The sequence below is a fragment of the Chlamydotis macqueenii genome, chromosome Z, assembly GCF_036417535.1.
Source record: "Chlamydotis macqueenii isolate bChlMac1 chromosome Z, bChlMac1.mat, whole genome shotgun sequence".
NCBI classification, from domain to species: Eukaryota; Metazoa; Chordata; class Aves; order Otidiformes; family Otididae; genus Chlamydotis; species Chlamydotis macqueenii.
Window position 1 is genome coordinate 25,522,379 of NC_141593.1, and position 24,790 is coordinate 25,547,168.

At 39.2% G+C, this 24,790-nt stretch overlaps 2 protein-coding genes across 4 annotated transcripts in view; one reads left to right on the forward strand and one right to left on the reverse strand.

Annotated features, from left to right (window-relative positions):
* Positions 1-1,823: 1,823 nt before the first annotated feature.
* Positions 1,824-22,277, reverse strand: HMGCR (3-hydroxy-3-methylglutaryl-CoA reductase). Of its 3 annotated transcripts, none has more exons than XM_086769993.1 (20): positions 22,153-22,277; positions 18,815-19,010; positions 18,303-18,414; positions 17,664-17,751; positions 17,487-17,571; positions 15,913-16,018; positions 14,540-14,646; positions 14,016-14,132; positions 13,356-13,507; positions 11,102-11,346; positions 10,793-10,962; positions 10,131-10,325; positions 9,386-9,544; positions 9,086-9,243; positions 7,950-8,055; positions 6,871-7,041; positions 4,663-4,803; positions 4,400-4,558; positions 3,938-4,092; positions 1,824-3,786 (listed from the first exon to the last, which is right to left on the reverse strand). In XM_086769993.1, exons 2-20 carry the CDS (start codon positions 18,977-18,979, stop codon positions 3,732-3,734), a joined length of 2,646 nt encoding a protein of 881 aa, XP_086626119.1. In that variant the 5' UTR covers positions 18,980-19,010; positions 22,153-22,277; the 3' UTR covers positions 1,824-3,731. The 3 variants fall into 3 exon arrangements, with proteins under 3 accessions (XP_086626119.1, XP_086626120.1, XP_086626121.1); XM_086769994.1 differs by lacking the exon at positions 22,153-22,277 and adding an exon at positions 19,793-19,855; XM_086769995.1 differs by lacking the exons at positions 1,824-3,786; positions 3,938-4,092; positions 4,400-4,558; positions 4,663-4,803 and adding an exon at positions 4,822-5,081.
* Positions 22,278-24,355: 2,078 nt separating this feature from the next.
* The window catches only part of ANKRD31 (ankyrin repeat domain 31), a 71,190-nt gene continuing 70,755 nt past the window's right edge, over positions 24,356-24,790 (forward strand). Inside the window, 1 exon segment of the mRNA XM_086770618.1 lies at positions 24,356-24,564. Coding sequence (XP_086626744.1) covers positions 24,356-24,564 — 209 coding nt within the window.

The window sequence follows — 24,790 nt, forward strand, 5'->3', positions numbered from 1 at the left end:
ACAGGAGCTTCCCCTGAGACAACAGAAAGGATCTATGGAGCAGAGAAACTGTTGCTGTAACACAGACACCACCTGAAGACCAAAGCATTGTCTCCTTGTTTCAGCAGGTGTCATCATGCATTGTAAACTTTCACTAATGAAAGCCAAACGGAGAGCAGGAAGAGGACACAACCTCAGAAATGGTAAGCCGTATCTCAAAAGCGATGGAGATGATGTTATATCTTTAAAGCATCGTGAGTAGTAAGAGCTCACTCCACCCCAAAAGGCAACTGAAAGGAGTGGGAGGATGGACCATCTACCACAGCTTTTCTCAGAGCTGTATTCGACTTAGGAGCAGGGTTGATGCCAAGGATGAAAATCGTCCAAACAGTGCTGTGTATAGACATACTCAGAGCCCAGATACACTTGAATGCTCCTCTGAGAAAGCAAGTGGGCTTACAGCTGTGCTTCTTTAGTGGGTACTGGTGCGCCTGCTCAGCAACACCAGTGCGGGGCCCTTGCTGACACACCCCTGTCCCATCACCAAGGAGCATCCACTACAGCCTGCTGGTGTAACTACGTTTGGCATGAACATGGTTTGCATCCCTGCACTGCATCAGTGAAAACTGCTGCTCCCAGGAGGAAGATTGGGTGAGGCACACTGCACTGATAATGTCTTATGCTGGCTGAGAGAAATCAAAGTGGACAGCAATTCAGTAATTAGAGAGAGCTGGAGGTGCAGAGCTCTCCAGGTCTCACAACTCTGAAACTTTCACGTCACACAGACTGGTGTGTGGCTGGTGTAAAGTAGATTCAGGACACAGGTAAGAAAGGAAGTAATCTAGGCAAAGAGAGAAGCAAACTAGTTACCAGAGTCAAATACTTTTTTTTTTTTTTTGGTAGGGTTTAAAAATATCTGGAAAACTGTATCAGTTGCAGTAGTATAGCATTTAAGTTGCACAGCTTTAGAAACTTTATTACAGAGAGGTAGTTGGGTTTTGCTAAGGACTCAAAACAAACAAGCAATCTTGCTACACTATATTTTCAGTGTGTATGCAGCGAAACAAGAGCCCTTCAGTTCTCTAAATGTTCTAACACATATGAAATGGTACCCTCTGCTTCTGGTATAAAACCTGTGTTTCTGAGGAGACTGAGACAGAATGCAGATGGCATTGTATGTCCGATTATGGACTGATGAACATTATCAAGACCAAACATGGGAGCTGGACTACAAGGGGGGAGAGGGAAATTTTTAATAACTTTCCAGGATCTGCGGTGGTGTACTGACTAAAACATAACCACTTTGCTGTTAACATGGACTACGATAGTAAAAGCTCTGATAAGAATTTCAGATAGTTCTTGATGGGGTAGTGATGGGTTCTTTCACTCTTCCAGCCTAACCTGTCTTGCAAAAAAATATATAGTACTGTATATTTTGATAAAATTACATTTTCCTGATGAAAGTAGTGTTTAAAATTCAGGTGACAAATTAACAGATTAAAAAGCACCTTTAAAACTTTGGTTTTGGTGGGCATGTGGGAAACTGCCACAAGTATAATTCAACAGTTTTCTGGAAGATAGAAGAAATGCCTAATTAGGCCCCAGCAGAAGGTATTGCTGCAGCGGATTAGTTCTCCCCACATGGGCAAATGGTGTAGTTCAGCTTCGAGGAGAATAAATGAGTACAGGCTTCTGCTAAAAAGGTGAGAAGTTCCAGTGTCATAGCCCAACCGTGTTTAGTACTGTATGCCAGTTTTATTTTCATTAACCCTCTCAGTTTATGTTGTCTACTAAGGTAGGTGACTAAGTCATGAAGTAAGCTTAAAATATCACAATTAAGCCAGTAGGTTTTCCATTCTTTTACTGAAACTGAAAAAGTAGTTCTGTACCAAAATGTACACAATTTAGTAATAATACAAAATGTTAATTCTGCAAGACAGAATGTCAGGTAAATCCACCAAAATGAACACTGAACCACCATTTATTGCCAGAACAGTGTTACTTTAAATAAGATCACTGAATGAACACAGAAACAAAGTAGTTCCAACCTTCCTTAAATAAAATGGTAGCTATTAGCAACAATACTGCAGGAAGAAAAACATTTGTGGTATTTACATGCTATCATAACATATCTAGCATGTAGTATGTCTTCATGCTTGCACATTAGCTTTATGAGCTCATTACAATGGTGTTAATGTGTTGGTGTACTACAAAACAAACCATCACGATTTATATCAAATTTGCACATCAGAAGAGCACCTCTGCTAGTTACCCCTTTAGGAATGCCACTGTGTTGCTGCAAGAAACTCAGTCCAATCCACTGATTCGCACCCCCCGTGCCCCCAACAAACAAAAACCCCAAACCAAACAAAAAAATCCCCATCATCAAGCATATTAACAAATTTCCTCCTGTGATTTACTAGACAGGGCGATATGTTTTGCAGTATTCCCAAAGGTGAATCAAACCGGAACAAACCTGGGTTTTCTGTATTACATGAAGAACACCTGAGACTGCTTCACTGGTCCAAGTACAGTATTTTAATACAAAAACTGCTTGTTGCATTAACATGTCATTTCACTGAATCCCCTTAATTAGTACTTCTCATTGGAAAAAGGGTAAGATTTCTTCTTAAAATAAATACTCCCCCCTCAGAAAGAAAGTCTTAAAGAAATTAAAACATAAAAAACCCTAGTGTTAAAGAACAGTGTGATTTTCTGGCTTCATTTTATCTCAGCTTAAGCAGTGGATGCACACCTATTCCTGGGGAATAAGTGTCAAACCCCTAAAAAAATAAAATAATAATTAGGAATATACAAACACACTGTACCTCAAGAGACTTCCTTTAGAAGAAGTGTAAACATCTGTTCTTGACTCCTGTTGTTTGAATGCACCCCTGTCAAAGAAAGTTTTGAGAAACTGCATTTGCTTAAATTACTAACCTGTCTTGACACGTTAACCGTTTTTGGATTTTACCAGTTTCAAAATCTATTTTTTCTACCTGAATAAAATAACAAAACAGTTGAAGACACTGTTTTTCTCTACTTCAGTACAGATTACATTTAACAGTTCAGAACTTTATAGATTCCAAGTTTTCCATAAAGAAATAGCCTAAATTGTGGAGCTAAAACATTGAATGCTGCTTAGCTGAGGGAGCAGCAAATTAAGTACTATACAGAGATGAAGGTTTCTATAAAACTAATATGATTCAATGAAATTGTCTTATCCCCTAGTACCTAAGTTTTACACGTGAACAAAATTAAAACTGGGAGTCCAGTTCTAGGACTGCTTGCCATCACTTTAAAAAAGCATGCTTGTCTAACCAGAAGGTAAAGATGGCAAGGACCAGTGCATTCAAGCCAAGTTTAGACCAACTATTATTTTTTTTTAAATGTACAAAGTACATTACATCACTTTTCAGCTTGGTATTTACCAGGAGTTTACTAGTAAATATAATCTCAGCCTGTAAAAACATAAGACTGACCCTTTAGAACATGATGTGTAAGAGTAAGAATTCCAAAGCCATTTTCCAGACGCCTGACAAGACTTCTTTCATGAAGTCATCTCTAACCACTGAAGAAGGTCAAAGGTGTAAGAAGTCTTTCAGAAGTCCATTGATCTCTCAGTTTATCTTACACAGACGTCATTGAGTTGAAGGTGAATTTTCATTCTAAAATTCAGTTTTTTTGTTTTTTTCCCCTGTGCATCTGGTCAGTTGCTAGAACAATTCTTCATTTCAAAGCCATTGTAGTATTCAAGCTGCCTTCTTAGTGCAGGTTCCTTGAAGATCTTGTAGATTTATTTTTGACCTAATAAAACCAGTAAGATAACTACATTAGATAGTTAAAATGTTACTCTGCTATTATAAGTCGCAATTATTCAAGTAATTATTACTGAATCTTGTGTACTTAGAAGAAGGGCAAAAGAGTAGAGAAAGATAAAAAGTTTTCCATTTCTTACCTGTTGTGGATCATGTGGCTTTTCACTAGATGCCCAGCTGCAAGAGCTGCCATTAGTGATAATTCCCCTGCCATCACTGTAGCACAAACGATTTTAGCAAGCTGACGGGCATTTTCACCGGGGTTATCTTGGCTTGCACCTTGAACCCCTAACATCTGGAGAGAAAAATATGCAATATTACGCTATGAAACCTACATAAATTTATGCTAAATTTAGTATTAAAGTAAATATTTCCAAATTATATCCAAGCAACTAGCTTTAAGACTCCTTAGTATTAAACATCTTAAGCTGTAGAAACTAGTTACGTGAAAACAATTTATTAGATAATTCAAAATTTTCATGTCAAATCCACCAAGTTTCAAGAGGCTCTATTCCCACAACACTACTCAGACACAAAATGAAGAACATGAAAGCAAACTTTGATTTAAGAAGCTAAGTTGCTTTAAATATTCTGATTTATACCTGCAAACAGGCCTGCTGTGGGAGCAAGTTGGTGCCTCCACCAACAGTTCCTATTTCTATAGAAGGCATTGTGCAGCTGATGTACAGGTCTTCATTGGTGGAACCAGTTCGCTCCATCAAAGTGATGCAATTAGAGCTGCCCACATTCTGTGCAGCATCCTTCAGATCAGGAAGGAGAAAACAAAACCAAAACACTCAATTAACTGTTTTGTTATGAATTACTGAAACTGAAGAAAACCTGAACTAGTATAAAACAAACCTACCTGACCACAGGCAATGTAGATAGCTGTCACAATGTTTGCTGCATGTGCATTGTAGCCACCTATGCTACCAGCCATTGCAGAACCCACCAAGTTTTTGTTTATATTGACTTCAACTATATCTTCTGTAGTTGTCTTCAATACCTAGACAAAATGATATGCTTTTACTACATCATTCCTTAGGGAGGAGTAGAAATAGACTATTCATAATTAATAAGCCCTTGCCCGTTGTCTGCTTCCAAATGGAGTTTGACTCAATCATTGTCCTAAATACATATTTTCATTTTTGTTCAAAAGGAGCCCTTTCAAATGCAGGCTGCATTGTCCAAGTAACAATGGAAGTCAGTGCAAAGGGTCTGGACTTGCACAGGCCTTTAAGAGAGGCTCACCAGCTACCCTTTCTGTTTCAAGTTACCATTTATCTTCAGAAAGAAAAAACCAAAATCAATTTGGCAGAAATATCCCATTAATTCACTTGGACATGATAACAATATGCCTCCCAAGTTGCTCCAGACACTAAACCCCGCACCTAGTTTTTGCTGCATAAGAGTACAGAGCTAAACTGAGGAGTCCAAAGACAAATCACTGTGCTACATTGGTAAATACACATTGTGCACAGTAATAACAAATTAAGTGGCACACCTATATATACTACACTGACTATATTTTGAAACTTTCAGATAAGAGATTTACTCTGAATTTAGTATAAAAATGATCAAAGAGAATTAAAAATACAGCACTGTGAGCAAAACTTAAGATATCCCGGTGTAGCAGGAATAGCAACTGATGACAGATCTGCACAAAGTCTACAACACCGACAAAAATACACATTTTATGTATTAAGAGTTCACTGTAAGTAAATGTAGCAATGTACATGGCTGGCGATTGGGGAACAACATCCCAAATCTACCTTAAAACTATCCATGCCCATTACCAAAGGATTTGCTCCCCATTATTACTCTGGAATGAAATCTTGGGGTTACAATAGATACTGCCACTGAAACAGCTGGAAAAATGCAAAATTTGAAAATTAGGAGACTACTAGGAAGCAAGCCCAAAAGACATGAATTATGTCAATGTATAATCCAGTCTGCATACACACTTTGAATAGTGTGTACAACTCTGCACCCAGAATTTTAGATATTTTAGAACTGTAAAAGATACAGAGATAAGGATATTCAAAGACATGCCAGGATAGTCTTTTTACTCATTCCTCATAGAGAAACTAGTCCCTTCCAATCTGAAAATGACAACAGGTGGGAAGATGGAAGGGCTCTATTGGAACTATAAAATCTTGAGCAGTAAAGACATATGTGTTAAGTGTCTCTACCAGTAGGAAACTAGGGCATCATCAAGGAGGAGGTAGTTCTTATAAAAGGTGTAGCTGCACTGTGGAATTCTGTCTGGAATACTAGTGCTAAAAGTTCACATAGTTTCACGAGAGGGACTGGACAAATTATTGGGGGAAAACAAACAAACACAAAAACCATCAGATACAGAAGCACCAATTCAGACAATCTTGAACAAACTGATGGAAGACTACGCTAAGTATGGTGTAGTAAACTCCTCCCTGGATATTGTCTGTCGTGGCCAGTACTGGTGACCAGGTAAGAGGCAATGGATTTAGTCTAACACACATGGCCAGTCTTCTGAGCTCAGATGGAAGAGAATCTAAGATGGCTCTTATAATGTAGGAAAAGTTTGCCAGGGGCCAGGACTGGCACTGGGTATAAAGGTTATCCTCCATCATAAAAGATGGTAAGGCAGCTTTGCAATTAAGTGAAGCACCTGATTATCTGTTTTCATTGTAGAAGGTATATAAACTTTGACGAGAATGCCAGGTTTGTGCAAGAGACAAAAAATGAGTGAAATAGTCAAAATGACTGGGTTTAATGACAGGCAAAATCCCATGTGTAAAAACTTGTTAAACTATGGCATCATTTTTCAAAGGTAAAAAGGGAAAACCCTAATGCCTTCAAGTAGATATGCATCATTAAATATATACACATTATGTCAGAAGAGACAATGAAAGGAAAGAATGTTTATTGTCTCAGGAAAACTGGCTTATCCTACAACAGTATCTGAAAATACATGTAGCAGTTATCCTTACCTGGAAAACAACTTACAGTTCATATTTGTGATGTAAGATAGGTATCAGTTTTGTAAGATGTATGCATTTTTATAAACAAGTAAAAGAAAGCAGACACTTACTTCTCTAACAACCTTGGCTGGAATGACTGCTTCACAGACAACAGACTTCCCTCTTCCTTCTATCCAGTTTATAGCAGCAGGTTTTTTGTCTGTACAGTAGTTACCACTAATAGCTATAACCTGGAGATCAGGAAACTCTTCATTCAACCTTGCCAGTGCTTTTTCAGTACCCTGTTAGAAAAGAAACAGATAAAGGCTAGTGTATCATTATGTTTGCAAAACAAGCTACTCAAGGACAGTGGAACAGCAAGATTAGTTGAAGGAACTTGAAACAGGAAGGACAAAACCCAATTATCACTATCTTTTTTTCTAACCACTTTAGGAACTATATGGGGAATAACTGGTTCTTCCCAGTACATATGGACTCTCTGGATATATTCTAGGTGCATGGGTATATGCCTACCATTCTAAGGTAGAAGATGAACCAAGTCAAACACTACAGGCATGAAATGAATTCATTTTGGATGCAGTGGAGAGAACTTCTCTACACTAGGAAATCAGACAAAAGGTCTGCTATATGTTGTTCCAGTCTATGACCAGACCCATTTATGTAATGGTTCTGATACACAAATTTTATATAGAATAGGCAATCATTAATCTCAAACAGCACAAGGCATCTTCCCATTTATGTCTCAGGTTCTTCCACATGTTTGCATAAAACCAGAACCAAACAAACAATATTGGAGAACACCCCTCTGCTGCCATTCACCAGATTCCTAATCCTTTATTTACAAGGACGTGATAAACACAGTTAACAGATTAATTACTGCTGGATAAAATCTTTGGCCCAAAGCAACAGAGCAACCAGCTTAACTTCTATATTATCAAGAATACTTTCTTTAAATAATAAGAAAAAAATTAAAATACAAAGTTACTTTTTTTCTTTCATCATTCTCATCCTGTTCTTGTTTACATTTGACAAGGTCAAACGCTTTTATTACTTTATAGCACAGTAACAGTGCCAAGTCTTATCTTTCTGTCTTCACATGCCAGGTAGTCACAGATTGGTAGACTATAATTTATTTATTTTTAAAAGATATACAGATTTATTAAAAAGACTTAAGCGGACTGGTCCTTACTTTTGAAATCATATTCATTCCCATAGCATCCCCTGTTCCAGACTGAAAACGGACATAAAGGTTACGACCAGCCAAACTGATGAGAAGTTTTTGTAAGCGGGCAAACCTGCAAGAAAATTTAACTATTACTTAAAATACTCAAGGGAAAAGATTAAGTTATTTTTAAGTGGGAAAATGACAGTAAATCATTGCAGACAGAACTGTTACCTACACTGTGTTCCTCCTCCCTCAGTGCAGAAAAAAACCTTTAGCTACCATACAGATAATTCTCTACAGTAAATACTTAAAAAATGTTTACTGTTTTATGTTTTCTGTCCCTGGACTTTATGAAATATGATATCTCAAAGTGTTAAGATAAATTTAATTCATTTGTATTCCTTACATCTGACTACCAGGTATAAATTCCAAAGGCCTCACTTTTAGTTTCTTATGTCAGTTTTACAGCAAGGCAAAACAGTGCAAGTTCCACAAGTCAAACAAAAACCAGGAAATACTGCGTTTCAACAGCAGCATGAGTTCATTCTGGCCAAAATCCATATCTCCTTGACTGACGCTTGTAAGATTGGTAAGAAACAAAACTGGTAAGGAAATGTCTCTCTGAATCTTCCTAAAGAAAGCAGGTAATCATAAATCTTAGAAAAAATGTTAGGGCTTGAAATAGACTTATTCTTAGTACTGTTTTGCATTTTTTAGCATTTCAGTTCTAGCATTAGTTTATACTGTATTCTCTGAAATCTCTCAAAGTAATTATTAACATTAGTAATACAATCTGAAAGGCTAGATTCCAAACTTTGAATTACTTTTTGCATCGTAACTACTAAAAATCCAAGTAAGCTTTTACGTTTATTTCTAAATGCTTAGACAAAATAAATAAAGCATTAAGTATTATGCAATGTGAATGTATTCGTTGCCAAGATACAATTGTGTACCACCTATCTTTGGAAAATGTTTATTACTAGCCTTGGTACATAGCCAAAGCGACTTTTGTTCTCTTAGATGCAGACTACATGGGATAGCCAAAATGAATATGTAGTTTCCCATACTGCAGTACACACACAAAAAAAAAATTAGGAGCTTTCTACCATCCATAGAAGTCTTATGTCAGGAAATAAGGCTAGAATAGCCATTGTACTAACCTACTTGTGCTGTCAAACGCTTCCTTCATTATCTTAAAGCCTTCAGGACTTTCAAGCCAAACTTTCACTTCTGCAGCCTGGCAAGCAGTAGGCAGCCTTACAACAGGCCCTCGAGTCATCCCATCTGCCAGAATGCGGCTGCTTGCTCCTCCTCCAAGCTAAATACCAAAGCAGAAGGGAAACAAAGAAAGATTACTGAAAGTGAATTTTAATTTTTAGGAAGTAAAAAACATGCCTTATATCACCCCAAATATGTCTTATAATGTAGAAAGTTTTTCAAACTAGTCAGACAATACTTACACATATTGCTCTACATCCTCTGTTTGTGCTTGCTACAAGACATCCTTCTGTTGTTGCCATTGGCACCTGAAACTCTTTGTTATCCAAAAACAGTGGTCCTGCTACGCCTACAGGAATAGGCATATACCCAATCACATTTTCACAGCAAGCTCCCATAACCTTACAAAAATAACACAAAAGGTATCATTAAGGTTACACATACAGCAGTATAACACAACATATTACCTTCTTATAGTCACAGGCATAATAAGTATCTTAGCAGAAAACCCACAACCCTACCCACAAAACAACCCATCTCAAAAAATTAACACCTACAGCTATCAATAGTTAATACTGTTCAAGTCCAGTATTTGCCAGACGTATTTAATCTTATTAGGTCTTAAATATGATTTTTTTTAAAAAACGAATACTGCTAAATAAACTTCCATTTTCAATCGAGCTCAAAGTAATGTTATCATTCAGCTGAACTCCAGCTCAGTATTAGTAGAATTCTGCATTTCTGAGATAAGGCAGCTGCATACTTTGGTAGAAAATATTTTTGTAAGCTACAAAACTTACTGACCTCCCTAGGTTTAAAAACATCAATAGCAATAAAAGGTAGTGCCTTATGTTTGCCTTTTTTTTTTCCTTCTACATAAGTTTTGACCAAGCTCATTGTTAATTCATATACATCACTATGAAAATGTATTTAATGCATTTGAAAAATGGTTTTCCAGTGAGTTTTGCTTGTCTGCCTTTTACTTACCAAAGAATAATTATAATTCCTGTAAGGAAGATATTGCAAAGATGAAGGTTCAGGGAGTTTCTTAGATAAGATCTGTCTGCGAATGGACACGCCTCGCTCCTGAGTTTCCATCAGGGTTTCCAGTTTGTATGCAGGAATATGCTTAGCATTAACTAAGCTGATAACCTCAGCATCAGTAAGGAATTTTGCTCCTTTCTGGAAATGTAAAGGGTAGGGAGAGAAAGGGAAGATTCTCTCAATGAAAATTCTTTTAAATGTTTCCAAACGAAAAAGAGTAACAACTTTACTTTGATATTATCAGAGTACGTATAAAGTAACCACCTGCCAATATCAGGTTTTATAGTGGGCCAGGATATAATAAAAAATTTTTTACTCATGCACCCATTTATAGACAGACATGATGACGCTTCAGTAACTCTGTATGTCATGAATGATGAAGCTGCTTTCCCCTTGCCCCTACCCTGACTGACTGGAGGAGAAGTGACTTATGAAAGGGGTTTGTTTTAGTCATGACCCTTCACCCAACTTATAAAGCCATATAATTTTCTCAGGAATGACATTACAATCAACAGGATCATTTAAAAGCTGGGAAATGAACTGTAAAAATTCCTAAATCAGATGTTGCAGTAAAAGTAAAAAAAAAACAAGTTATTTTTCTGTACCTCTGCATTTCCAAGGATACGAACACATTCCTCAACAGAACGTGGTTCTTTAGGTAACTCTATTTCTTCCTCTTTTCCATTAAGAAATGAAGTTTCAACAGGATTGCAACTGCCAACTACAAATGTAGCCTTGGTGGATGACTCTGCTAATACAGGTTTTATAACTTCAGCTGCATAAAGATAATTAAAATGGACTTTGTTTTACAAAATTCTTATGTTTTGATTCCAAATACAACATGCTAACACAGATTTCACTGTTTTTTCCAAATACTCAGGAATAGGCTCAGACTTTAAAATGCTAAAAATTACCATTTCCATCTTTGGGAACTGAAGCTTCTTCTCCTCTGTTAGATTTCTGATTGTTTTTCAGAGGTCCAGATTGCTTCCTGCAACAATTCTCAGGGACCTTTTTCTGGGCCATCACTGGAGATGTTATGGGATTTTTCAGTGAGAGTGTGGATTCAGTCTCTGCTTGCTCAAAGAAAATGTATTTGACAGCAAGGAGCAGGGCTAATCCAAGAGTGATTACTTGTTCAATATCCATACTGACCATTCTAAAACAGATAAATCAAAAAGTAAATACATGGTATATACAATTTATTGTTTATAACAGCGTTCTGACATCCTTTTGCTTTAGAAAGGGTAATAGGTTCATCATAGTTTATACAGTTAGAGGCATTCCATTCAAAAGACATTTTCTATCAGGACATTCAAGTGTGCTAGGATAGAGTAGAGAAATCATTCTTTGTATTAACAATGTAAGAATTTTCATGTCATTAAGTATTTACTAAATCTTATCTAAAAAGCAATCCCAGTACAATATGTGACTCTGAAATATTCACTCACAGCTACATCAAATTGATTTAACACCCATCTCCCAACGATTAAGTAGAAAGTTTCAATTCTCATCCTCTGCCAACGACTACTAAGATGCAAGCTAAACTGTAAGGAGGGGGTAAAAAAAGCTTCTAAAATAGGTAGTTCTGAGTTCTCAGAAGTAATATGGAACCATAGGTGCTGCTAACTTCAGTTGAGCTGAAGGAAAAGCAATAGTGACATGGCGTTTGCACTTTTTGCACTAGTATGTAAATGGTCAGAAGATCTGCACAAAAAATAAAAAATACTCCAGTGCAGTCAGAAAACTTATTTTCCAGTGTGCTCTGAAAGTTGTCAGTGCTAGTGGGAAAAGGTGGTGTTTTGATGCACACAGACAGTTGGCTCTTGAAGTAATGTTCTTGATTACTTCAAGGAGATTGGACAAATGGCATAATATTGAAATATTTCTTATGAAATGTCATCTCTGGTTCCAAGAGATCCTACGTTTGTCAGATCTGCAAGCTCACAAGTTTTGTACCCTAGTACTATAGCTTAGCAGCACTGGAGAATACACCCTAATCAAGGAAATGCTATCTCCCACGACATCCTTCTCTCTAAATGGGAGAGATGTGGATTTGATGGACAGATCACTCGGTGGATAAGGAATTGGCTGCATGGCTGCACTCAAAAAAGTTGCGGTCAACAGCTCAATGTCCAAGTGGAGACTGGTGACGAGTGGCGTCCCTTAGGGGTCCGTGTTGGGACCAGCGCTGTTTAACATCTTTGTGGGCAACATGGACAGTGGGACAGAGTGCACCCTCAGCAAGTTCGCCGACAATACCAAGCTGTATGGTGCCGTCGACATGCTGGAAGGGAGGGATGCCATCCAGAGGGACCTTGACAGGCTGGAGAGGTGCGCCCATGCAAACCTCATGAAGTGCAATCAAGCCAGGTACAAGGTCCTGCACATGGGCTGTGGCAATCCCAAGCACAAATAAAGGCTGGGCAGAGAATGGATTGAGAGCAGCCCTGAGGAGGACTTTGGAGTCCTAGTGGACAAGAAGCTCAGCATAAGCCAGCAATATATGCTGGCAGCCCAGAAAGCCAACTGCATCCTGGGCTGCATCAAAAGAAGCATGGCCACGAGGTCAAGGGAGGTGAGTCTTCCCCTCTACTCTGCTCTCCTGAGGCCCCACCGGGAGTATTGCATCCAGTTCTGGAGCCCCAGCATAAGAAAGATGTGGACCAGTTGGAGCGAGTCCGGAGGAGGGCCACAAAGATGACCAGAGGGCTGCAGCACCTCTCCTATGAGGACAGGCTGAGAGAGCCGGAGCTGTTCAGCCTGGAGAAGAGAAGGCTCCAGGGAGACCTTATAGCGGCCTTCCAGTACCTCAAGTGGGCCTACAGGAAAGATGGGGAGAGACTCTTCAGCAGGGCCTGTTGTGATAGGACAAAGGGTAATGGTTTTAAAACAGAGGGATGTAGATTCAGACTAGGCATAAGGAAGAAATTTTTTTACAACAAGGGTGGTGAGACACTGGCACAGGTTGCCCAGAAAGGTGGTGGATGCCCCACCCATGGAAACATTCAAGGCCAGGTTGGGCGGGCTTCTGAGCAACCTGATCTGGTTGGAGATGTTCCTGCTTCTTGAAGGGGGGTTGAACCATATGACCTTTAAAGGTCCCTTCAAACCCAAACTATTCTATGATTCTAAGAAATACACTTCTCTTTGCCTGAAGTCACCTACCGAGAAAGGTAGAACTGCCATAATGACACATTAGGTTCAATTCTCTTTGGTGCATTCTCATCCAATCCCACTGAATTTTCTGCAGTACTGTTTTGAGCAGCTGGTTCCGCTATCCAACGACTGTGGGCGTGAACAAGAACCAAACCCAGTGACTGTATTAAAAACACAAAACAAATATTAATTTTTCAATGGTAACTAGGTATCTAACCTACTAAAATTAAAAATATTTTTGTTTGTTTGTTTGTTTGTTTGGGCTTTTTTGGGTTCTTATTTGTTTCTCATGCCTCTGAAGTCTAAAGCTAAGGGCTGATTTTCCACATCCCTCATCAACATCCTTTTTGGCCTATTGTAACACACATAGCTTTGAACCTGTCCCACCACATCCTTCCTCTTGCTCAAGTAATAAGCAAAGGAAGCTGAGCATACTGTAGGCACGAGAGGGAGGGAATTAGTACACCTGAAAAAGCCTTTAGTATCTGGCACAAAAATGCAATACATAGCAAGACTTTAGGTGTAAATATAGGGGACATTATTAAACATTACCCTGGTAAACCAGACTAATGGGATGCAGAATACAAGTCTATAGAAAACAAAAGCTTTATTAATTGCAACAAGATACCTTACTCATTGCATAACTACAGGTGAAAAAGAGCCACAAACCATAATCATTTTGACCCTCTGTGTTACAGGATTTGGTTTATTTTCTTCTTCTTCCAGAACACGAGCAAAATGGCTAAGCTGCCATATAGGGCGTCCTTCACGACTCTCTCTTGAAAGCTGCAGAAGTAACAAAATTTAAAAATAGGTGCCTATTTGTACATATTAGAAGAAAACTGTATTTTTATTTAATCATTACAAAATTTTCAACAAAGGTGTTAGCCTACAATCTACTGTTTAGCCTACATTAGACTTTAAATAGAATCCTGGACAGCCAATAATTTATGATATAATTTGTTTACTCTGTTTTAGAACGGAATTCATACTACTGAGTGAGACTCAACTGTGGCATTAACAAGTTACTGTTACTGTCAGCTAAGCCACCATACCTCTTTTTGCACATTCTCTCTGTTCACTTTCAAAGGAAGACAAACATGCTGGTGTATAACTCCATGAAGAAATGTATAGCCTACAAGAAGCACAGGGTCTGAATACTAAGCTTGATATTGTCTTGAAGTTGGTCTTACCTCTAATACCAACGACACACAAGCTGGAAAGAAGGTCATGAAGACAAAGTAATTGGCAAGAACAGACATACACCCAAAGCAGCACATAATTTCAAGTTGTCGTACACCTACATAAAAAAAAAGAAGGCATTTTTAAATTTGAATATGCAATGGGCTTTCTAATATACTTGAAGAAGTGTTGCAAAAGAAAGAAACCACTAAACTGCCACTCCAGATTATAGAAGGAATTGTCTAGATTAATTAAAAAAAAGCACGTTAAACCCCTAGTCATTGTGTATTAATTTATTCTAAGCACAATATGTATTTATGGTATAGTATTTACAGAAAACTTTTAAAGTGTAATTCTAAGTAAATACAAATAATTACAGTTCACCAAGATTTTAAAGCTTCACAATGAAAGTTTGAAAATCCTCACTTATCTAAGCAAAGAACAATTAGTGTTCAGGCAATTAGAAACAGTATATATCCCATCTACTCTTTCACAAGCCTGTTATCCAGAAAAAGTCAATTAGCCATGTTGCACATGCACAGAAATGCCTTAGTCAAGAGCTAATAGCGTAAATCATTAAAAAAATCTACTAGATGCTAGATTTAAACATGGAAACACAATACCCTGGAAAGATCTAAAACAATTTAAAAAGAAAGTGCTTTGAAAGATGCCTTTAAGGTATGCAAGATAGTTTAAAAATAACCCCACACATAAAAACCAACAGAAAAAACAAACATGCAAACAAAAACCCACTTCAGTCCTAACTATGGAACTTTAATTTCTTTGTAAAATAAATCAGTTATTTACATATGAACATCCTTTGCTTATTACTGTCATTATATTTACCTGTTCTGCTTTTAAGGGAAAATAACTGCTACTGCACACAGAACTGATGAAGATCAAAACATGAGGTGGGGAAAAATATTAAGAGACCGGATATTTTTAACTGAACTAGAATAACTTTCCTCACCTGGTGTAATTTTAAGAAATACTAGGTTTTTGCAAGAATATTAAATAGGTGTGCTTGTACTGAAAGTGTAACACATTTTTAAGAATGCCTGATAGAAAATTTTAGCAGCTACATTAAGATGTTAACAGGGATGATAAGAATGATAGAAAGTCTTCATTTTATAAAAGCAGCTGTACAGAAGTCCATTCCTACTGCACAATGCTCAAGGAAAGCTGTTACCTGTATTTCAAACTTCTCTTCAACATGTACATATTATTCCTATATCCAAGAAACTAGTAATATAAGCTAGTTAGGAAGGTAAATAAATAGGTTAAGTCACTCCACTCTCATGGAGCTGGGAAACCTCAATATCCCAATATCTTTCAAATAGTCTTTTTTAACTGGAAAGATTTAGACCCCTAAACTATCACTCACCTGACATAGTACCAACACCGATCACAAGACACTCCACAAGTGCATCCAGCGTAAACGTAGGGCCTAAAATTGCCATTCCACGTGAAATATTTTCTCTTACTTCATCCTAAAAATAAAAATTTATGTACATTAACATAAAGACAAAAATCAAATCAAGGGAGAACACATAACATAATTAGTACATTTAAGTAGTATTACTATGATAAGGCCTTATAAAACATACATTTAAAATGAACTATCATGAGAGGATACATTCTTTAATTGCTTTACTTCTCATAAGTTATTATACTTCGACAGTCTTTATTTACACCTTATTTAATTTTGATTAATTTCTCTACCTTCGGCTCATCACTATTCTAAGCTCTTACAACACTGATGAGCAGACTTTAATTAAAGTACCTTTAGAAGAACAGGACTTCTACACTGTAAGTCATAAAATAGAAGCCACTTATGTCACAGCATTTCAAAGTTCTTACAACCATGTATCTGTACCCTAACTTTTATTATTTTTTAAATTTTATTATTTAACTCTCTGGATACAGCTGACAGAGAAGAGAACATAAAAGACACTAAAACTTTACCCTAGAGGGAAATGGAGTTCCTCCAGAAGCCAGGCATGGCAAAGTCTATTTCACCTATTTGTCAAATACTTTCTTGAAAATGAATAAAAATTCTGTACTTGCAATTATTATAAAATAATAGACAACACACTATAATAATATTGCATATACAGAGAATGTGCAATATACTCTAATATGCAATATATTTAAACATAATATACAACATTTTTGTTACAGTGAGTACACTCAATTACCATGTACAGTATTTTGCAGGTATAAATTAATTTCACTAAATATACTTTTATTTCAGAACTTAGAATATTTGGAAAACACCATTACAATGTGTGACAAGCAGTATGTTCTGTCAGTGCTTCCTGTTGTTATTTGCATTGTCCTGTGTGTTATTTGCATCAGATCATGAATGTTTCTGTCCACACATATGCTATGTTTGTTCTGCTAAGATTTTGTCTAGAGATATCCTTTTTCCAGTATCAGCATTGTAACACTATATGTTTCTTTATGTATTGTTCCTGAGCTCTAAAAATTAACCTTTTCCTATCAATAACTATTCTAGGTAAGACTTTGGTCTAGGAACTCTAGCCTCCTTAACAGAGCTATACGCATTGCTGGTTTAAAGTTCTGAACCTATAAAGTACTCATACAATACAATTAACTTAGCTCACATGATTATGCAGACTCATTTTACAGTGCTGTTATTCACTTGAACAGTGATACGGATTCAAGACAAGAGAACACAGAATCTGGATACAATCTGATCATTTTTATGCATCACCAATACGGTATTCACCTGTATGTCTCTCCATCTGGATTATTCATAGAATCATGCAACAGTTTGGCTTGGAAGGGACCTTAAAGACCATGTAGTTCCAACCCCCCGCCATGGGATATTGTTCATATTTGAACATTAAAGTCAAAAGCTCAATTGAAAAACAAACAAACAAACACCAAAATCAAAAAACAATGAAACAAACAAAAAAAACCAAACCCACTAACCTGTGAGTTGGAACTGAGCGCAAATTTGGCTAATGCACTTGCTCTTGACAGATCAATCAGAAGCAGGAAGAATGGTAAGGCTTCACTGAAAAAAAGAGGCATATGTTAAACCTGAAGGTTTATTGTTCAGGAAAAAAAATTCAAGCAAGTAATCTAGAATAACAATTCCTTACTTACTTTAAACCTGTCAGTTCTTTATCCAAAAAGTGAATTACCACTGTACTAAAAACAAAACTTGAGAAGATTGTGAAGAGGCCAGCAATACCTTTTAAAAAAAAAAGAAAAAAAGAAAAAAAAAAAGAAAATTTGATTTTTTTTTAATGTATATTGTGAGAAAAAAAAAAAAGAAAAACTATACTTTTAGATCAATCCTGAAGCAAACAACTGACCACTCTCATCTCTCAGAGTACATTAACAGCAGCTGAGATACAAACTGAACTAGATGTTATTTTTATATAGATATTTAAATCTAAAATTTGTACTGCATTCAAAGTAAGACTCTAACAAATAAAATACATAAATCTTCTCATTATCAGCAAAAATGAAAAGTGGCTTAAACAGCCTTCTATTTTTAAGTGTTTCACACAAGAAACACCTATTTCAAGAATTACCTTTACAGTGTTTATAGAATTGTACACAATCTCTCTTAAAAAAAATTTGCACTTTGTATCTATGCAAAACATTTATTCTGCTATCTAGCAAACAATTAAAATAACCCTGTTCTGTACATAAGTATTAGAATTCTAGTATATATTACCAATTTATATTAAAAAAAATTTAAATGCATACAGCAAATACAAAAATCAGATACAGTACCTAAAATGTACTTTGAGCCAAGCTGCCTTAGGTTCTGAAACTGGAAATATATATAAAGGATTGCTATACAACGTGTGATTGTCAAGATGATGATGTCACTGCTCAGAACATCCTGTTTGAAATACAAAACAAATTAGTTAGCTTTTACATTAAATAGTAACTTGTTGTTAAGTTTCAGTAATAAAAAAATCCATTGTGGAGCTGCAGTAAAAATTTCACAAAATAAGTATCACTTCTAGTCTGTCTTAAAAAATTGAAATATTGCGAACAATATTAATATAAAATCCTTGTTCTGTAGATACTGTGCAACTGAAAGTTAGATTTAATGAAACCCTTCTGTAGTGCATCACTGCTTGCATACAGCTTTAATATCCACAATGAGAAAAGGAGGCAATAAGAAGTTTCTGCACAGCTACTTTCCTCCTGATACATCATGACCTGATCTTATTCTACAGAAAACCCTGGATCTACTGATTAACAGTAAGTACTAGAACATAAATTTAAATCCTTACTTCTTCAAGTTTGGGGCACTCATAATTCCAGCCACAGATCTTATCATTCCCAGTGAACATCTTCATGGACATCATACAGATGGTGAGAGTCACTGTTCCCACAATGACTTCCCATGGATGAGAGGCTACAAAAAGGCCATGCATTCGAAACAGTCTGGACAACATCTTCAAAACTGTTTTTATATACTTAGCAAACCTGTAACAAAAGAATAACTCATATAAGCAACTACAAGATTCAGGGAAAAAAAAAGATACAGCTTGATAAATTTCTGCAAGTCTGAAAAAAAGACCCCAAACAGACGAGTAAGGAAACTAATCTTCATCTTTCATCCTTCCATGTAAAACACATTTCTTTCTCATCTTCTGAAACAGAACATGATCTGCTCCTGCATTTTTTAAAATACACATCTCCCTTGTTTCTTCAAGGTCTTACTAATAAGTCTCCACCACTCTTATAACATCTTTTAGTATCTTCCTGTCACACAATTTTGATACCACTAATTCCAACTTCTTTTTACCACCTGTTTAAGTACTCACTAAATTCTGCTACTTCTTTCTACTCACTCTTCCTATTAAAAATGTTGGTTAACTTTACTGTAACTGTATAAATTACCATCTAACCCTTGTTGGTAGCACTGAACTTCACACATCTCTTTCACTAACTGAGAACGTGGATGTTCTGTATGTCCCTCAGTTACAAAAACTGCATCCTAGTCTATTTGCTCCATATTGTACCTTTAGACAAGTTCATCAAGAATGTTTACTTAAGTTTTATAGCACAGAAATAAAACGCCATGGAATTTTCTCTTAAATACACTAGTACTGGGACTTTGCTTTTCTCATTGCACAAAATCAACAGCTTAGAAAACTCTCTAATGAATGTTAACTATTTAATTTTATCATAAGGTTCAAAAAGAGGCTTAAATAGTAGCCTGGCTAACAGAGACAATCTGTAATTCAGTATTTACATGTACAAACCTAGCACCGTAATGATTTCCAAAGAAGACTAAGGGCTCTACACGTCACTTCAAAGCAGATTATAAAAACTCTTCACGTTGCTTTAAAAGTAACAATGCATCCATCAAGCTTCTGGGAAGACAGTCTTTCTAGTATTATTTCTTTTGCTTGGACATCAAAAATGAAGTTGTTGTTCAATGGAGATAATAACAGAGCAAATCTATCTGCTTAAGTGTTCCTGAAGATACTAGAATCACCTTGGCCTCCTACCAATGCCAATCTCGATCAGATAACCACCAACGGCACCAATTTGTTTTTCTTTAACCTTCAACAGTGAAAACGTGACAGGATTTTCAGGGCTTATAGAACCAAATGGTGAAAATCATTGAGAGGACTGCTTTCCTTAAGAAGAAATTATTTAATTTCCTGACAGAAAGCTTTTTTTAAAAAAAAAAGAAAAAAAATCACAAACCATAACAAAACCACTCCTTTTAAAGTCAACATTTTCCTCTGTTTTTACCTATGTAATACGAACTACATACTGTTTTGTACATTTATGTCCTTGCAGTACTGTTCCAAAGTGGTATTACAGTTTTTCCTCACCAGAATGGAAGATATCTTTTAATTAGGAAAACTAAAATAAGACATATGCAGAGGAATATCTTAGTGCCAAAGATTTTGAAATAATGAAAAAAAAAAAAAAAAAAAAACCAAAACCAGAAAAGGCATAGCAACATCCTATGAAAATATGAATGCTTTTGAATACCACACTGTTTCAGGAAAATCAGAATTAGTAATTACTACATGACTATCTAGAGTCCTACAAGTCCTTCCTAAATCTAGTAATACAACTCCTGAATTCTGACAGTTGGAATTATTATCTAGGCAATTAACAAATTGTTAGTAGAACAGAAATATTTCAAAATATTTCTTCAGACATTATTTTTCACATTTTTCAGCAAAACAAGTAAATGTAAAATGGCTTCACATAGATCAATTGGGGAAAACACATTAATTTTATTATGAAAATAATTAAACATCTATTATTAGACAATATTTTACAATTAACTGCTGCTATGAAATACAGGATGCCTCACTGCTGATCTTGAGCTTAACTGCATGGCAGTAATTCCTAACCTAAAAGGATTCTTTACAGCCTTCACGTTTATTTAACCTGCCTGAAATGCATGGGTTGTTTGCTATGCAGTTGGCATTTCTATAAAATATTGATGAAGATTTCTACACTGATTCTGCATTACTAAGTGCTGTAAAGAAATATTTCAATGCGTATGATCAGCTTATATTTCTAATTCTGTTTAAAATATTTGTATAGCTACATTGACTCATAGTTTGAAATTAGCAAGACATAAAGTTAAATATAAAGCTGACATTTATAATTTATATAAAATTATGTTAAATTTCTAAATGGTGGTTCAACAGGGATACTTTATAACTCCTATCTATCTCCTGCTCACCTTTGTTTTCAATCAAAATTTTCCAGGACACTATTAAGCAAGGCAATCCACTCTGGCAATCAAAACAAAACACAAACAACTGTAAGCCCTTCAAAAATTTAACCAGCGTGTAAAAAGCAAACTAGACTGATTGTATATAATGTTTCAGAGCATTAATCTGCCACGTAACTGCCTGACTATTCACTTTAAATACCTATGGTTTGTCACACAGCTCTCACTAACCTCAGAGCAATCATCTGCAACACCATCAGCACAAATTTCCCACCTCCTGCTGTCTGACTCAGCAACAGCTACGGCATTATAAAGGACCCGAGCGGCAGAAATCGCTGAGCGAAAACCTGTGCCAAGCTCACCTGAAAACCAGATGACACGACACAGGCCCTGTCACACTGCCAGGCGGCGTTCTCTGCTCTCAGACAGGGCACCACCCTCACACCGGCCCAGCGCTGCAGCCCCTCAAACCCCCTGCGACAGGCGGGGAGCACAGCCCTCTTCGTGACCGAGGCTGGGCCGCCCCGCAGCCCGCTGGAAGCCGGCACGGGGAAGCCCGAGTTTCTCCCTGCAGCCGCAGAGGCCCCGCGCTGCAGGTGGGGCGGGCGCGGCCTACCTACCCCACGCGGCCGCCTCCTCCGACGTCAAAGGCGGCACCGGCACAGCGGCTCTGACCTCCCCCGCCTGCCACCCGGGGCAGCGGGTAAGGCGGGCCGGGGCGCGGGCCAACCGCCGCCTCCCCAGGGGCAGCGATGGCGGCGGTGCCCTCCCCCGCGCCGCCGCGACCCGGCCTGTCTCCGAGAAACCGCTCGAGGCCCGGAGCCGCAGCCCGTTCCCCGATCCCGCCTGTACCGCGCCCCGAGGAAACGCGGCTCTCTGGCGCGGCCCTCCCATACCCTCCCAGCCCCCGCTCACCGCCCCGGCGCTGCTCTCCCGCACTGCAGGCGACACCCTCCTCCTTCTCCTCCCCACCGCTGCGGACTGCGCCGGCCGCTCCTCTCCGAGCAAGGACACCCGGGGCACGACACGCCAGCCGCCGCCATCGCCCGATCGCGCAGCCAATGGCGAGGGCCCGCCACGCCCAGCCCGCGGCACGTCAGTTGCTGCGTCGCCGGGGCAACCGCCCGGCGAACGCCGTACAGCTCAGGTCTCGATCAGGAGCGGGGAACACGCCATCTCGCCACGGGCCGCCCGCCAATCGGACGCCGCGCTCCCCTCGCTGTATTTCCTGATTGGGCAGCAGCATGCGGCTTATTTACATACACCGATGGACCGACCGGTCCGCCACTGCCCCCTCCGGCCCCCCCGCCTTTTGTGGGCAGGCAGGGCCGCGGCCTTCAGGGCAGGGCGGCAGCACCGCTGCTGACCCACGGCCTGGATGCGCTTTACCAGGGCGTGAAGGAACAGCGTGGTGATCCACAGCCCGCCTGTTTGTGGAAAGCTGTGGTGCTCCCGACATTCAGAGCAACAACAACAACAACAAAAGCGAAATATATTTAGATTTGTGGCTTTCGCCCAAAAAGGAAATCCTTTCTTTTGCTCACGAAGCATGGGAGGCTCCGTGTTTTCTTTGGCCACTGGGTCAGGTGTGACACCTTGTTCATGGCTGCATGACATCGTTCCAGCTTTGCATGGCCGTTTTTTGTTTCTGGGCCTGAGCAACTGCGGGCTAACATGTCTAAAAACAAATAGAATGCACTCTGCAAAGGTTTTGCTGGGGATGATCTACACTCTGGCTTCTCCTAAACTGCTTTTCACAGGTGCCATTTCATTTAGAAATAACTTGTAGCAGCTCCACATGGCACTGTGCTGTCAAGCGTTACTGTGATACTCAAAAAAGGATTTCCTCATGAAAAGGTTTCCTAAGAACTCCACCTCAAGTGGTTGTCGTCAGTGACGTAATCATTCATGCCAGCTCAGTCTTTTAACATGTAAATACACTTCTCTTTCTAATCTTCAATGTGATGCTTATAAGCCTTAATAACTTACTACGTATGGTGTATCCATCTGCCCTGAGTGCTTCTTTCTTAACACTCACGTTCTCTTGAGTATCTCACCTTCATTACCCGAAAACAGATTATTAGTGATATTTCTGGAATAATTTGATAATAAGCACAGCAATTGCTATAATTGCATACGGATATGACTAAGTCAAAGCAAAACAGCAATTTGTACACAGTTGTAACAATTATGTATAATTGATACATAATTTAAGATGACCTTTAGTATCTTGCTCTGGTTTCCACACTTTTCCCATAGCACTGGGTTTTTAAATATTCTGTGATGAATGTGATTTGGCAAGTAAGAAAAACGTTAATTTTAACCCCAAGTTCACTGGGAGCAGGAGTCGCTACCATGATGTGGAATTTGACACCTGTGCAAGTCCATGACCTAATGCTTTCTGCCGCCAACAGCTGTGAGACCTACTGCTGCCGGGGTGGCCGGCCCATGGCCCAGCTTCACACTGAGCAAGGGCAGGGGGAGCCATGCTGTCCCCGTTGCGGTGGAGGCAGAAGGCAAGGCTGAGGCCTTCAGGGTCTTCAGGGTCTGCCTGAAGATAAAACGTTGTTGTCATTAACAGATAGCCACCCAGTGACGCAGAGCAGTGCTACTGCAAATACTGTGAACATACTGGCAATGAATAATTTTATTATCTCAAACACATTCCTGCTCTTGAACATGTGAACATGTGAACATTGTGGTCAGGACAGACCAAATTAGCTCCTTAAATGTGGCCATGGAAGTACATAAATTAGGAAAAAGGAGCAATTTTAGATAACGCCCAGGTCTGTAGGAGTATGTTAAATGCTTTGTGGCTCTGCCAAATGTTTTGCACAGCAGGGCCAGAACCAGAAGCCTAACCCTAACAAGGAGGCACAAACCCCTCCCGAAGGTGTGGAGATGGCATTGCCATCCCAAGCAGGCTGAGGCAGGTTGTGCTGAGGGAGACTAATCTCAATGGCGCCAAAGAGCTGCCTTTAACTTCTACCACCAGCCACTCCAATCCGACTGGTGCTCGAGGGGCTGCGCTTATTGAGGCCGGGCTCTCCTCTCCCGCTTGGCCGCTCCTTAAGCCCCGAACGGGAGAGACGCGCCGCTGGGTTCAGGCCTCCACAAAATGGCCGCCGCCGCCGAGGGGAACGGAGCGGCACGCCGCGGGGAGACGCGGCCGCCGGCGGGGCTAAGGGGCGGGGAGGGGAGCGGTGGCGCCATGGAGGAGCGGGGAGGAGGCGGCGGCGGCGAAAGCAGCGATAGCGACGAGACCGTTGTGGAAGGCTCTGTGACGGAGAGTGAAGTGGAGGAAGAGGACGAGTTCCGCAGGATGAGGTGGTAAGGCGGTGTTGCTTCTCTGTACGAGCGCGGGGCAGCTGCACAGCCGCGAGAAGCCAGGGGCCGCCGGCGGCCGTCTGAGGGGCCCTCGCCCGGGCCGCCCTGAGGAGAGGCGGGCCGCTGCCCCCGGCCTGCCCAGCCGTGGGCGTCATCGCGGGAAAACACTGCCCGCTCGCAGGAGCGGTGTTATGCTGCGTCTGGCGGCTGTAGTGCCAGGCAGCTC